Source organism: Silene latifolia, chromosome 6 (genome assembly GCF_048544455.1).
Source record: "Silene latifolia isolate original U9 population chromosome 6, ASM4854445v1, whole genome shotgun sequence".
Taxonomy (NCBI): domain Eukaryota; kingdom Viridiplantae; phylum Streptophyta; class Magnoliopsida; order Caryophyllales; family Caryophyllaceae; genus Silene; species Silene latifolia.
The window spans coordinates 4,364,985-4,379,913 of NC_133531.1; the positions used below are offsets into that span (position 1 = coordinate 4,364,985).

Genomic DNA, 14,929 nt, shown 5'->3' on the forward strand with positions numbered 1-14,929 from the left:
CGTAGGCGCTAAAAAGTAAGAACATGGTCTAGAATGCAAAGGGAGAAGAGAAGGGCGGACACTCGCGTGAGAAATATGTGAGACCGAAGGTCTCTATTTATACTAATCACACGGAGGGAATTAGGAAAAGAGAGAAAAACCCGAAAATAACCGACTTAGGTTAAACACGGAAACTTGGACAAAAATAAAGCCTTGAGGAAGAGGCGTAGCAGGTGCTGCGTCCCTTGGAAGAGGCGCAGCACTTGCTGCGTCCTTTTCTCAGCAGGTTCCTCCTGCGCAAGAAAGCGCGTTTCACAGCCTGTCGTATTTTAGGCATAACTTTCTCTACAAGACTCGGATTAAGGTGATTTTGGTGGCGCTGGAAAGCTAAAAGAAAGATCTAGAACTTTCTGTGAAATAGGCCTGACCCAACAAAGTTGTTATCACCTCGAAAAACGGGCCTAAAGGTTGGGTTGTCATTTTAACTAAATGAAATGCACATTTTGTAATGTAAACTTTTAGTTTAGCCTAATGAAGTGACATGGAACTCAAAATGAGATATAATCTCAACATTTTATGACATCCTAACCTTAGGTAGACAAGCACATTGCTTTTGACTCGGGATTTGGCGGTTTTAGGAAATGAAGACGGTTTTTTACCCAGACTCCAAATGTACTCTAATTACTGTCAAAACGACCGTATCGGCACGTAGATGACAATTAAGAGGTAGACATCAATGTTTGAGCGATCACTTGACGATAAACTTACGAACTGTCACAAATCGTTCCGCGTACCAAACATGCGGCCCAATCATCACCGGGTGGTTTGCGGGAGGTGCAGAAATGAGGTATCTACAGAGCCCCCACTTTGACTGAGGCTTGGATAAGGCGAAAGTCAAAGTATAGCCATCAGGTCAATCGAAGATTACAACCTGACGACTATGCCGACGCGAGGCGGCTCAAGGGGTCTGAGCCAAGGACATGTCGTCGGGAACATTTTAGAGTCTGTCTACTATCGGGGAGGGTCGTTTAAAGTCCATTAGACTACGTAAGGAGGCTCTCCAGCCATAATAAGAAACCATACCTGAGATACCCCTGGGTGAAACGGGACTGAAGACGTTTCTGCAAAACTCTTTGGTCTGAAGATAACTTGGTGTCTGAAGGCATTAGGGGTCATAGGGATTCTGAAGAAACTTCTTAATACTTCTGAAGGCTAACTCTGAAGGCTATCTCCAAAGGGAAGGCTGAAGGATAATTCTCTCTAAAGGACTGAACAGGGACTTAACTAAAAAGGGGTTATCTGAAGGTTACTGAAAGGATTATCCTGAAGTGTCTGAAGAAATAAAGGATTATCTGAAGGGAGGAAGGCTGAAGGAAGGATTATCCCAAAGGTTATCTAAAGGGTTGTCTGAAATATTAAGGTAAATTTCTGAAAGATCTGAAGGGTTTATCCTAAAAAGGGTTACCTAAAGGGATGAAGGATCGCCTGGGGGTATCTGTCTGTCTCTGTCGTCAAGCAAACTCTCATTGGGGAATAAAACGATGATTTTGGGAGAAGACAGCAGGACACAGTCTGGAACTGCTGGGAGAAATCTACTTGCGTTCAGCTTCAAACAAACTTCGATAAGTCTTGGGGTTGATGTTGATCTCTACGTATTGAGAGGGATGATTGTATGTCCGTGTACTCTCGCTGGGGGAACATAATCGGGAACTGATCTCCATGTCTCGAGAGGGAATGTCTATCCGTATACTCTCACTGGGGGAACATAATCGGGAACTGATCTCCATGTCTCGAGAGGGAAAGTCTATCCGTGTACTCTCGCTGGGGGAACATAATCGGGAACTGGTCTCCATGTCTCGAGAGGGAATGTCTATCCGTGTACTCTCGCTGGGGGAACATAAAAGAGGTGTGTCGAAACACCTGTCAAAGAATATTCGCTCGTTGTGGCAAGCGAGGTCTTGATAAAGTACTGCTTCTGATACTTACCTGAATGGTTAGTAGCCACACAAGAATGCAATCTAATATATGCACGTAAGCGATTATTACATGGACTTCGAATGAGGAAACACATAGGTTTTGCAAAAGTCATTTCTTTTTAAAAGTCGTTTAAAACTTGTTCGAAGAAGTTTGTCGTTTGTAATGCGTTATGCATATTCAATGGGCTTTAGACATAGGACTTGACATGACACATACCTTATATGGACACGACACGAAATGTAGACTTAGCTTGGACTGACGCGATACAGGGATGACTCTGACAGACTTTGCCTACGTATGCGCAACCCCTAGCCAAGTGTGGGTGACAATGCGTATCAGTTCCAAAAGTATAAGAATTTCAAGAATGATGAAGGCATATAAAGGCAAGACATGACCCATAGATCATCTGTCTACTAGGACTTTTTTCACCACCGTTTGCTGTAAAAGAGACCCCTCTTGAGGCACGATGACTTGGAGAATTGATCTAAGACCTTTGTCATTGTCCGGATCGAGTACTAGCTAGACTTAAAGGAAGGGTGGCATCTTGGAAGAGAAGCTCCCAGGATGAGAAGATGACTCTGGAATTTTGGTAAAAAAAAGAGGTTGGGCGACAATAAGGAGCCCCCAGTAAAGAGGTGTTGGTTGTGGAAGGGATGTTAAGTGAGGCTTGGAAGGTTGAGATAGAGGTTGAAAGTTGATGGTTGAGGTGGTTGATAATTGAGATTGAAAGTTGGAAGTGGAGATGGTTGTGTCCTTGAGGACTGCCTACGTATTCACGTGAAGTGAAATTAAACAAGATCGTAGTTCTGAGGTTTGGTTAATTTTGTTTGGGTGTTGTGGTTGTATCCTTCTTGTGTAAGAAAGGACTGCCTACGTATCCACCTGAAAAGGTGAAATCAAACCATGCTCGTAGTTCAAGTGTGTGCCTAAGCTTATGTTGTCAGGACCTTAAAGTGTATGGGTCACAAGGGTAATATTCCTTTGGTGACTCGAAGAATCGATTTGAGATAACTCCCTTTGATCATAGACCAAAGAAGTGTAATTAAGTTTGTAAAAAATTTCCTTGTCGCGTGAGCACACCTAAAAGTGGACCCTAAGGATGAATTGGGTATGTCCCATTCTGGGTAGCAAAGTATTTAAAGACTTCGTGTCTGGGTCAAGGTGAAACTGGATTAGATATTTGGATTGTGGGGCTCGGTAATAAGAGGCTTTGATGAACAAATCTCTGGAGCTTAATTTTGTGGAGTTAAGGCTTGATGGGATTATGGCTTGTAATGTGGCTTGGAAATGGAGTCTCTTGGCTTGATGTAGCCTGAGCACATAAAGGTAGGTTAAAATGATGTGGGATCAAGTTTCCATGTCTTGGCCCTAAAGGATGGGTATATTTGACAAGCTTTAGAGGATTCTCAAAATTCCTAACCATCTCCCTCTAACGGTCTCGAGAAGGATTTAGGGTGTGTGATGTGTGAAAGGCTAAGTGGGGGTGCTAGCTAACCATCTTCATCGATGTCTTGATTCTATACTGTAACTTGATTCTATATAGACTTCAGAAGTATTCCGTTTAGTATTTGATTACGGACTTGTTCTTGATTCAGATTCAGATTCTTGGTCTAGAATATATCTCGGCTTCTTGCTCAGATTTTTGATTCGGTTTTTTGAGGATAACATTGACTTTCGATATTGACTTGTTTGATTGGGCCTTCTTCTTTTGACTCTTTTGTCTTGGATTACGGGCATAATTGTTGCCTTGGATATTGACCTCAGTTTCTCTTGATTGAGCCTTTTGTCTTTCATCATGGCTCGTATCGTCTTGGATGGACTTGGGTCAGACTAGCACCTTTAGTGTGAAACGGGTTCGTATTTTAGTAACAGGGTTGTTTATTGTGGGGAATGGGCTTGCCTTCCGTCATGGATTGTCAACAAGGAGACGGTCTGGATTCGTCCTAAAATCTCTTGAGATATGCTTGTCCTAGACTAGGGTTATATTGTGGTTTCTATTGCCAGACATGGAATAGGTAAGAAAAGAACACGGAGTTTCAGGTCCTCTACAACTTGGAATGGAACATCATTTAAGTGCACTCACATTGACTTGGCATGTGTTGTTGTTATTTGTTTTTAAATATCTCAAATCAATTCTTGTTGTCACAGGAAAAGGGTAAAGGAAGAGACATGATAGAATATGTGGATTGAAAATTGTATTTTTATTGAAATGGATAATGAATGTATTTAACATAGACTCGAGAAGACACGTGACTCGTGGGACAGCCCCCAGGTTGTCACTAGGAATGAAGATGGAGAAAGACACTAGAACAAAATTATGGGATAGAAAGTCTAAGACTCGGACTCGGACTTTGACTCGATTTCAGATCTAGACACGTAATCATCGGCCCACGCTTGAACATTTACTCTTCCAGCAACTGGCTTCGGCATCTGACTTTGAGCATTCACCTATTTGAGCACCCCGTCCTCATTATTGGGAACACTGGAAGGATAACAGTCAAGAAGAGTTTCCTGATAAGTGGTGTATCCATGAGGATTGCCTAACCTGTCGTGTGAGTTAAAGGTTGAGAGAGACAATTTCCCACTTTCAATCATATCTTGGATCACATGCTTGAGCTTATAGCACCTCTCAGTATCATGTCCTCTGCCCCTGTGATATTGGCAATAGACGTTCTCATCCCAGAATTTAGCCTTCTTTTCTGGATCAGGTGTAGGACCGATAGGTTTCAACATTCGTTGTTCTATGAGTCTATGAAGGGCATCGGTGTATGTAATACCAATGTTGGTAAATTTCCTAGGAGGCGTATCCTTTTTCTCGGAAGCCTTTGTGAATGACCTTGAAGAGTTGTTAGGTTTCTTTGATGAAGGCTCCATGAGGTTGCCTTTGTTGATTTTGATTCCCGGATGAGAAGAACTAGGAATAGATTGCTCGCTTTTTGCTTTCTCCTTAAGACTGTCAAGTTGAGGGTTTGTCTAGACACTTTTCATTTTGGGAGGTTGGGCATCAAGCTTCTTACCCATTTCGGCGAACTGGTTTTCTATGTTGGAAAGCTGAGAGTTTAGGCTATCAATAGCTCTCTCTATTTTGGAAAATTTGTTGTTGAAGGCAATGGAAAGTATGAGCATTTCACTTTGGATATCGTCATCTTCGAGGACATTGATTTCTTCATCGTCACGAAGATTGAGGAGATGAGAATAGTCTAGAGATGATTCTTCGTCATGTTTAATGATATTAGACCCAAGAGGGTCGATTTTCTTAGATTGCGCGATAGAAAGTGGCTTAGGAAGCTTGCCTTCTTCGATCATATCTTGGATGGTATGTTTCAAGAGAAAACACTCTTCAATATCATGACCTCTACCTTGGTGATATAAGCAGTATTTGTTGCCCTTCCAGAAGTTCACCTGTTGCTTTAAAGGTGGATCCGGAGTCGGCCCTATTGGAGGTAGCTTGCCTTGGTCAGAGAGTCTCTTCAAAGTATCGGCATAAGACATGCCTAAATCGGTAAGCACCCTTTGATGTCTCCCAGGTTTTCTATCGGCTGTTTTTGGCTTTCTAGGACGATTGTTATTGCAAGAGGTAAGCTTTGGACGACCTAGACTAGAGGTTTCTGTAGGTGGCGTGTTCTTTTCCACCATTCTATTCTCTAGGGTGAGGATGCGAATGCTCAAATTTTCCACTGTAGCTTGAACTCGCAGGACCATGGCATAAACGTCTTGAAGAGACACGGTGATTGTGGCTTGAACTGCTTCGTGACTTTGTTGACTGACAGAACTTGCTGGATTCCTACTCGACAGAAATGACACGCATTACAACTCGATTTGACTTGGAATCACGCATATTAAGGCAACAGACAAAGGATACATGACGAGACGAGATGACTAGACTCTTTGACTTGTGAATCCAAGAAATGTCGTGAGTGACTTTCGTGTTTGGATTCACGGTGTTTGACCTTGACCTTTAGACTCGAGTGTTGACATCGACAGAGTGACATTTATGTGGTTGACTTTATTGACGGGATTGATGACACATGTTAATTCTAATTTGTGTTGTTTAAGACAGACTTGACTCGAGGTTCGGGTATGTGTGTCCCGAACGTGTCATTAGGAGAATTCAAGAAACGGATTTTGGAATGACTTGATGTGTTAGCCTCGAGTGTGTAAGTCGAGGTGTGGAAATGTTTAGATCCTAACTGAATTGGGGTAGGGGGTCCAAAATGACGGCGTGACGCCTTAGGACTTGACTTGAATTTTGAAAAGACCCAAAATGTAAAGGAAGACGGGTTTATGACTCGACAGAGTTCCGACTAGGACATAGTCGATTTGAATTTTGACTCTAACTTAGCCCAATTGAATTTACATACTTACATTTACATGGTTTGAAAAATATTTTGGTTTAATTTTTTTCTTTTTCCTTTTTTTTTCCGGACCTTTTTTTGTTTTTTTTTTTTGACTTTTTTTTTACACGGGTTTTGAAATGGGTATTAGGCCCGAAGTTTGACTCGACATATGAACAGAGTTTCGGCTTATTTCGCGCTGTTTTGAAGATGTTTACATTTTGAAAAGGATTTTATTTTACAAAATTTCGTCATGGCTTTGTTTACAAAATGGTGATCACGTATTTATACAAACATATATACAGGCATTATAACGGGATGCTGAGTGCATTTAAAAAGGGTTTTGGTTTAAAGGTGGGTTGCCATACCGAACAATCAAACCCGGGGTCTGTGGAGAGGCTCGTACCAAACAAGAGTAAGGCCGATTCCTAGTCCATTTCCTCAAGTAGTGAAAGTCCTTGATACAAATAAGAGTAAGTACCATGGTATGGATGACGTCAATCGCTATCCATCCTTAGGCCCAAATAAGAATTAGGACCGTTTAGACGGGACGATTGGTCGAATGGGTTGGGTTGGCCCTAGGAAGGCCGAATGAAACGATTTAGGAAGACCGAGTTATGAAAACCGACAATTTTCTTGTACAAACTATTCCCTAACCTTGTTCAAGTTTCACCCTTTGGGCTACACGTAAGTGTATTATCCCCAGCGGAGTCGCCAAACTGTGGACACGGGCCACGGGGGCGCTTGGGAATCAAGCGTTTGCATTTGTGGAGTCGCCACCAATTTATTGTGGAAAATTGGAAACCGTTCGAATACCTCGTGCCATGTCAAGATACAAAGTAGTGACATGAACACCAAGAACTCGTTACCCTTAGCATTCTATGTCTAGAATGACTCTCGTGAATGCCAATGAACACGGATGTTCACAGAGATCTGGAGTAAGGGGTGAGGGTACGTATTAGGAAGCTCTTTTGATCGAACACCTAATCCCGCCCGCCTCGATAGCGGCCTCTACTAATGATTAGGGAAATCGTCTATACTCGATATATCGTCGTTTACATGCATGCAATGCAACATTCATTAGATTAATCCTAGCATGTGAGAATTAGACTAAGTCGGTTAACACGTAATTTAGCATACAATTAATGTCGAAGTAGGATTTAAGTTCAATTACATGTGAAGGCATACAAGGAAATACAATAAAAGAAATACAATAAATACAACAATAGAAAATTACAATAATTACATGGGATTAATGATTTATGTCGAAAATACATCCAAAACGGATAATTTGGGAAAGGAATAAATAAACAAATAAACGAACAGATTATTAGGTGATAATACGGATAATAGTTAATTGAATACGTAAACTAATTAAACTAGGTCAAGGCAGAACGGAAGTTCAGGGACAGAAATCAACCTGGAACAGGCGCAGCAGAGCTGCGCCCTCTGGAAGAGGCGCGGCGATTCTTTTACGTTTCAAGGGTGAGTTTCAGGCGTGAAGCGAAGCGCAAATCGTTAATATTAATTGGTGAATTTAATGATTAATTATGATATATTTACTCGGATGGAAGTGATTTAATGGATTAATTACATATGAATGAGTCATAAAAGCAATAAAACATGGATGAGACGGATTTAAGATGAATTATTTACATGAACGAACGATTGATTAATGACATGGGTGAACAAAATAGGTTAAACATGACGAATTAATGACAAAGTGATGACGAATATGACAAAAGACAGATGAAAATATATCAAAGGTCGAATTCCAGAAACTCGATATGAACGAATCGAATTTCCACAACCCGGATTGATTTTAATGACAAAAACCCGCAAATATTGGATTATAAGAGATTTAAGCCGAATTTTAATGACGAATTAAACGTGTTAATGATGATGATTTATACACATGTGAAATTATTATGCTATCGTACCAAAGAATTAAAGAAAACAAATGAAAACGAATAAAAGTTGACGAATTACGAGGGCGAAGGAAGAAGAAAAAGCGAGGCTGCGGCGGCCTCACGAAGAGGCGCAGTGCTATCGCGCTCCTTCGAAGAGGCGCAGCAATTGCTGCGTCCTTTCTCGACGGTTATCTTCTGGTAATCCGTAAAAAGGGTTTTAAACGAGGTTTTAGAAATCGGTTTTAAGAGGTATTTTCGACATAAATCTTACATGATGATTACAAAAAGGTAAATAACAATAATAAAAGACAGATTTTCACCCTCAGACTTACATGTTTGACGAAACGAGATGAACTAAGTTTACGATTAGTGATGCTCGACTCGAATGTAACGAAAGTGCCCTCGTAAGAGGAAAACGATTAAGATTAATTAAGTTGATTAGGGTGGAGTTGGTCAAATTGGTCGGTCATGCAAACGAGGCTGGTACTCAGAAGGATCTGAGCTTATGTGGTCGAATGTTCAAGCACGTAGGCGCAAAAAAGTAAGAACATGGTCTAGAATGCAAAGGGAGAAGAGAAGGGCGGACACTCGCGTGAGAAATATGTGAGACCGAAGGTCTCTATTTATACTAATCACACGGAGGGAATTAGGAAAGGAGAGAAAGACCCGGAAATAACCGACTTAGGTTAAACACGGAAACTTGGACAAAAAGAAAGCCTTGAGGAAGAGGCGCAAGCAGGTGCTGCGTCCCTTGGAAGAGGCGCAACACTTGCTGCGTCCTTTCCTCAGCAGGTTCCTCCTGCGCAAGAAAGCGAGTTTGACAGCCTGTCGTATTTTAGGCATAACTTTCTCTACAAGACTCGGATTAAGGTGATTTCGGTGGCGCTGGAAAGCTAAAAGAAAGATCTAGAACTTTCTGTGAAATAGGACTGACCCAACAAAGTTGTTATCACCTCGAAAAACGGGCCTAAAGGTTGGGTTGTGATTTTAACTAAATGAAATGCACATTTTGTAATGTAAACTTTTAGTTTAGCCTAATGAAGTGACATGGGACTCAAAATCAGATATAATCTCAACATTTTATGACATCCTAACCTTAGGTAGACAAGCACATTGCTTTTGACTCGGGATTTGACGGTTTTAGAAAATGAAGACGGTTTTTGACCCGGACTCCAAATGTATTCTAATTACTGTCAAAACGACCGTATCGGCACGTAGATGACAATTAAGAGGTAGACATCAATGTTTGAGCGATCACTTGACGATAAACTTACGAACTGTCACAAATCGTTCCGCGTACCAAACATGCGGCCCAATCATCACCGGGTGGTTTGCGGGAGGTGCATAAATGAGGTATCTACACTAATTCATTGGCACAACATAAAAATTTAACGGCCATTTAACTACCGTTACGTTATGGGTAACATGAGCATAAAAATGAAACCTCGAGGGTATCATAGACAGATTAAAATCAGGGGTTCCATGGAAAACCTGACAAAATTAAGGGGTACCATGAGAAATTTCCGTTAATTATATTGACATAATTAGTAAAATAATTTTTTTTAATAATTATTTTATTATTAAATATTATAAAAGTTATACTTCCTCTGATCTAGACAGATGGTAACACTTACCTAAAATGGATGAACCACATCAATGATAACATACCATATTTGGCATGAAAAATACTTGAATTACCCTTAAATCCACTACCTATTTACAACTTTACCATCCACTCACTCACTCACCAACTACTTATTTAATCTACCTAAACTCATGTGGACCCAATCAATATTTCCTACTTTACCCCTCACTTTTCCACCTTTTCTTAAATAACCACTTTTTTGCTTATGTTTACATTTGTCTGGATCAGAGGACGGAGGGAGTATAAAATTTACTTTTTAATTGTGTTTGTAATTTTAAGTAATAAAAAAAATTATTTTTAACTATTTTTTCAAATATAATATATAAATATTAATATTTTAATAAAATTTATGATTCTTTGATCCAACGGATCGACCCGAAAATAACAAGTCATTTCGGGTTCGGTTCAAACGGGGCGCGGGTAAAAAAATCGAGTTTATAACCCTAAAAAAAGGTCGGGTGGGCCGGGTTTTCGGGTCGGGTCGAGTTGAGTTTTGACATGTCTAATTGAAATACATACTACTATATTGAGTACGCCAACTTAATAATGAGGTAAATTTGTACATTATGAAATTAAAAAACTTTGGCGTTGTGCAAGTTTTATTGTCACTTGGTCTGAATCTGTTTTCTTCGACACACACAGTCACAGAAGTTTATTGTGCTTCCCCACTCACCTCTCATGGGTATTTTGTGAGAGAAAATGGTATCCGTCACAAGCTTGTGACGGATATCGCCGTCTTCAATGAGATTTTGTGGAAGTTTATTGTCACTTGGTCTGTATTTCAATCAAAAGTGAAATACTTGGGACGGCGGGGAGATTCTTCAGAACTTCATACCCAAAACCAACAGCATTCAACAAGGAAAGCTTCAATCAATTAAAGCACAAATGGGGGGAAACTTCTTACTCAAGACATTGAGCAAGACTAATTTACAAATCAAGCAAAGCGTGAAATTTTACAGACTCCATTGCATGATTTAAACATAGTCAGCTTGGAGTTTTTGTTTTGAGTTCTTGTTGATTCAGGAGATTTCTTAAATAGAGTGCAAACTCGGATTTCCGTTTCTCCTTCTCCTTTAGACATTCAAAGTAGATCCAACCTTCATCTTGCACGTTGTGTCTAAAATGAACCGCAATCTTATCCTTATCTCCGATTTCCAATATTTCCACGCTATGAAAATTCGGGGTGAATCTCTCTTTTTCAGTATCAAGATACCTGCAGGAACAGATGTTACAGTAAATAATTGATTGGCACAAATTGGATTAGTAACAAGTAAAAACTGTGCGAGTAGCAACCATCATAGTCTTACGTTTCAATTTGGTGTTTCAGATTCTTAGTTGCTTCCTCATCCGTAGAACTTGGGCTAAGTTCTATGTAATCAGTCCAATCGAAGCCTGTCTTATGGTTAATGACATTTTTGGTGGCTAACTCAGAGTTTGGATATATTATTTCCTGCTGCGTACTAACAGTGCGAACCTTTGAGAAAGTGGTGCACCAGACACCAATTTTTTTAACTTCAAGCTACACAAATCAAAAGACATCGCATTATGAGGCACATAAAGAAATATTCTGCCTACAACAGTAAGAACTAAGAATAAACACGCATGATATCATGACAATATCCATTTCCAATCACGAAAGTAGAATGAACATAACTAACCAGTTTTTCGTCAATGACACACAGGTCGCCTACATTAAATGGACGAACAACGTAGACGAAGATGAGCCCTTGAAACAAACCCTTGGCAGTATCCCCAAACACAAATGTGGCCGCCAGCAATGGTGATGATATGAGGACGATTACTTGTGTTGTAGCCAACCCAGTGAGAAACAGCCACGTCAAGACTGTCGCAGCAATTATAAGCCCACTTAAAATTCGGTTCAAGCACTTTGCCGCCTCCTTTTCGCTCTGAAGCGTATTTGCAAGAAATTTACATCTGCTGTGGGATCTTTCCTGATAATATGCAATTTGAGCTGTCAATTTATTTCATAGCAGTTGTATTTTATAGAATTCAATCAGATTTACTAGCTAATTCTGCTTTGATGATAAACATTGCTCTATAATTTTTTAAATAATGTGTTGAGCATGTCCGTACAGGGGAAATATTCCATAAAAATCGACATCCCCCATCACAGCAGAAGCAGCACTTAATCGAGTGATGATGATGCTAATACAGAACTCAGATGCATAATTTCTATTTCCTAATCACAAGTAGCCGATGCATAAGCAAAGAAAGGAGAAGATTTAAGTACCATCCATATTTTAACTTTCTGGAAAGTTATTTCATCCGTGCTATCAACGGTAGAGAGCAGTTCAGAAAACATGTTCCAATCGTCCTCCGCATATTCTCCACATCTGACAATCTTCTCCAATATTTCTACGATATTCCTGCTCACAACCAATCAAACAGCCCGTGAGAATAAAGTTTCTCACGCATTATCATTTGTTTAACAATTACTGCATTATGTATGCTGGAGTACGGTAGAGTGGTAGACAGAGAAATGTTTATTTACGCAGTATTTTCTCCTGAAATGTTGCTTTGCAAATGATGAAGGTCCTCAAAAATGCCTTCCTTCAACAACGCATATTGAGCAGCCAAAAAATCTTGAGCTGCCTCCCATAACTCATATGCAGATGCATTTGGACCTGTACGGTTTATCAATTCCTCCCTGCCACGTTTCCTATTAAGTTTCCAAGGAATCCCGCCCTCACAGTGCTTGGCCAAAAGTGCGATTTTGGACTGTTTTGTTACAGGTTTTTCAACAACACTCTGAAAGTGGGTGTAGCTGAGCAGAAGTAGGAAGTATAATAGCTTTCCTATATCTGTAAACTTAGAGTGCAATCTATCATACACAGTATACGCCTCCCAATACAAGAGTATGCAAGATTTGATCAAACAAAGGAAAGAGCATATTAAAACGCTAACCAGAGTCCGAGTACCAAATTGCATAATTCTCGTATCCTGAGATGTTATGTTTAGGAGACGCCCAAAATACAACACCCAAGTAAGTAAGAGCATCACCATGGTTAGGATGAATATGATGCTTCTCTTTATACCACTGGCAATGTACGCTGTATACCTTCGGTTACTGGCACCCTTTTCTAAGCTTTCAAGGAGCAAAGATGAAAGTAGACTGCGAAGGAATTTACCAATCCGTGAATCATCTCGATCAAATCTCAATAGCAAGCCAACAAACATTTGAGATAAACAGGTAATGATGTTATAACCTATGAGTAAAAAGAGACACGCTTCAATCCATTTCTGAGTATAAGTGCCAATTATTTTGCTCTGTTTAAAAGTGGGGACGCTATTCATCACCTCTACCTCTGCCCACCAGAACAGGAGACAACTAAAGATCTCGGAGGTTGCTTCTGTATTAATCAAATCACTTTTATATTTATATATCCAGCTACCAGATGCTAGCAATGTCACAGGCAAATCTATACAGAACCAAAGGACTTGGCTAAGAATGTAAATTACAATTAGCAAAAAGATTATCTGAATCCACTTAGTTATTGGCAAACCTATAATCATTACAACTTTTAACTCTGGAACATGCTTGGCAAATGGATAAAACAGTGCTACTTCAAAGAAGAGCAAGATCAAATACATAAATAACCACACGGTCACGTGTGCCTTATTTTTAGTGACTTTTCCAAAATTGTTTGGTTCAACAAAGAACTCGAGCAATCGTAGAACTACAAGTTGGACCAAGAAAAATGGTAGAGCTGCAATTGTAACAACTGTAACACAAACATATACCAGTAATACCACTGGTACAAGACATACAATGGCTAACAAGAAACAAAGTAGATAAAAAAAGAACATAAAGATTTTGAAGTAGCGTGTTTCAAGTGAGCTGTCTTTATTATTTTGGATGGATGGAACTATTACTTGTAAAGTATTCAGAACTTCATTTGATTGTTCACTAACTGAAACCAAGGTTTCGACTTTTACACTGAGAGAATGAGCATCTGTATTTTGAGGAGGTGGGGTTTGAGGTTGTTCTTTTGAGATGGTGGTGTCAACCTCCATATTTTCAGAAGCCTAGAGGCTACGATTGCGAGGTATGATGATGAACAATGAACATTAACATGTACTGAAGGTTTGAGCAAAATAAGAGAACGAATCAAAACGAAATAAGGGAAAGAGTGGAATCCTGATCTCCAATTTTCAGCCATTAGCTCCATTATAACAAAACTAAAAAAAACTACAAATTGTAATTTTTTATAGCTACAGATGATATGAAATGAAGAGCACGAAGACGGAACACCTAATTAAGTTGAGCCCACGTCTCTCTTCCTGTCAGTGTCATATTTTCATTTAACAATGTCTTCTGGAATACCCGGAAAGTTGGGTGAATATGACTCCTATTTACCTAATTATAGGCGGGAATCTTTGACGTACTGAGGTAACGGTGGTGTTGTAGAAGATGAAATACCAACTTGATACATACTGTTCAATCATGTAAAAGTCAACTAACTTGAACGCTTCAACTTCAACATAGGCAATGTCAACACAAGACCAAGCCCGGCCCCCTCGGTGTAACTGGTATTTGAAACTGATATGCATAGCTCTTTTATTCAGATGCACAAATTCTCATTATAGACGGGAAATATCCGTCTATAGCTATAGACGGGTCAAATATCCACCCACTTGAAGCATAAGACAAACAACAAGTTGCAGTCCCAAAAATGTCACCATTTTAAGCATGTTTGACCCGTCTACAACGAGACTAATTGATTCAATGACTGATCAATGATAAAGAAATGAATATACTCCGTATGAATTGTTGAAGAGCAGTAATGCTTTGACCTGAGGATTACATACAACTGGGAACCAGACCGAGTTACAGCACACAACATTTGGGAGAGACGATCTCTGACAGTCTCTGACTAAATTATTAAAAGATCATTCTTGCGCACACCTTTTATGTGTTTTCTGTGATCCTATTATTGTTGATATTGGCCTAAAGTGATTCTTTAATTCCGAACATATTTTCATAATAATTGTAATTATTTTATCTTTAACCTTAATTCGTACATGTATTATCACATGCAATACTATTTTTACCCAAAATTGTA

At 39.7% G+C, this 14,929-nt stretch overlaps 1 protein-coding gene across 1 annotated transcript; it reads right to left on the minus strand.

Moving 5' to 3' along the window:
• Positions 1–10,695: 10,695 nt before the first annotated feature.
• On the minus strand, positions 10,696–13,880 carry LOC141587129 (uncharacterized). The gene is made up of 8 exons (XM_074408563.1): positions 13,370–13,880; positions 13,164–13,285; positions 12,771–12,903; positions 12,358–12,667; positions 12,097–12,232; positions 11,504–11,797; positions 11,153–11,364; positions 10,696–11,058 (listed from the first exon to the last, which is right to left on the minus strand). The coding sequence occupies exons 1-8, from the start codon at positions 13,878–13,880 to the stop codon at positions 10,830–10,832; spliced, it is 1,947 nt and encodes a 648-aa protein (XP_074264664.1). The 3' UTR covers positions 10,696–10,829.
• Positions 13,881–14,929: the final 1,049 nt, after the last annotated feature.

Excerpts from the sequence above, each read along its gene's own strand:
- LOC141587129 (XM_074408563.1), bottom strand. The coding sequence starts at position 13,880 with ATGGAGGTTGACACCACCATCTCAAAAGAACAACCTCAAACCCCACCT. Across the intron at positions 12,904-13,163 it reads TCTGGTGGGCAGAGGTAGAG|TGGTATAAAGAGAAGCATCA; the intron begins GTGATGAATAGC and ends GTACATTGCCAG. Across the intron at positions 11,798-12,096 it reads AGAAAGTTAAAATATGGATG|GAAAGATCCCACAGCAGATG; the intron begins GTACTTAAATCT and ends GCATATTATCAG.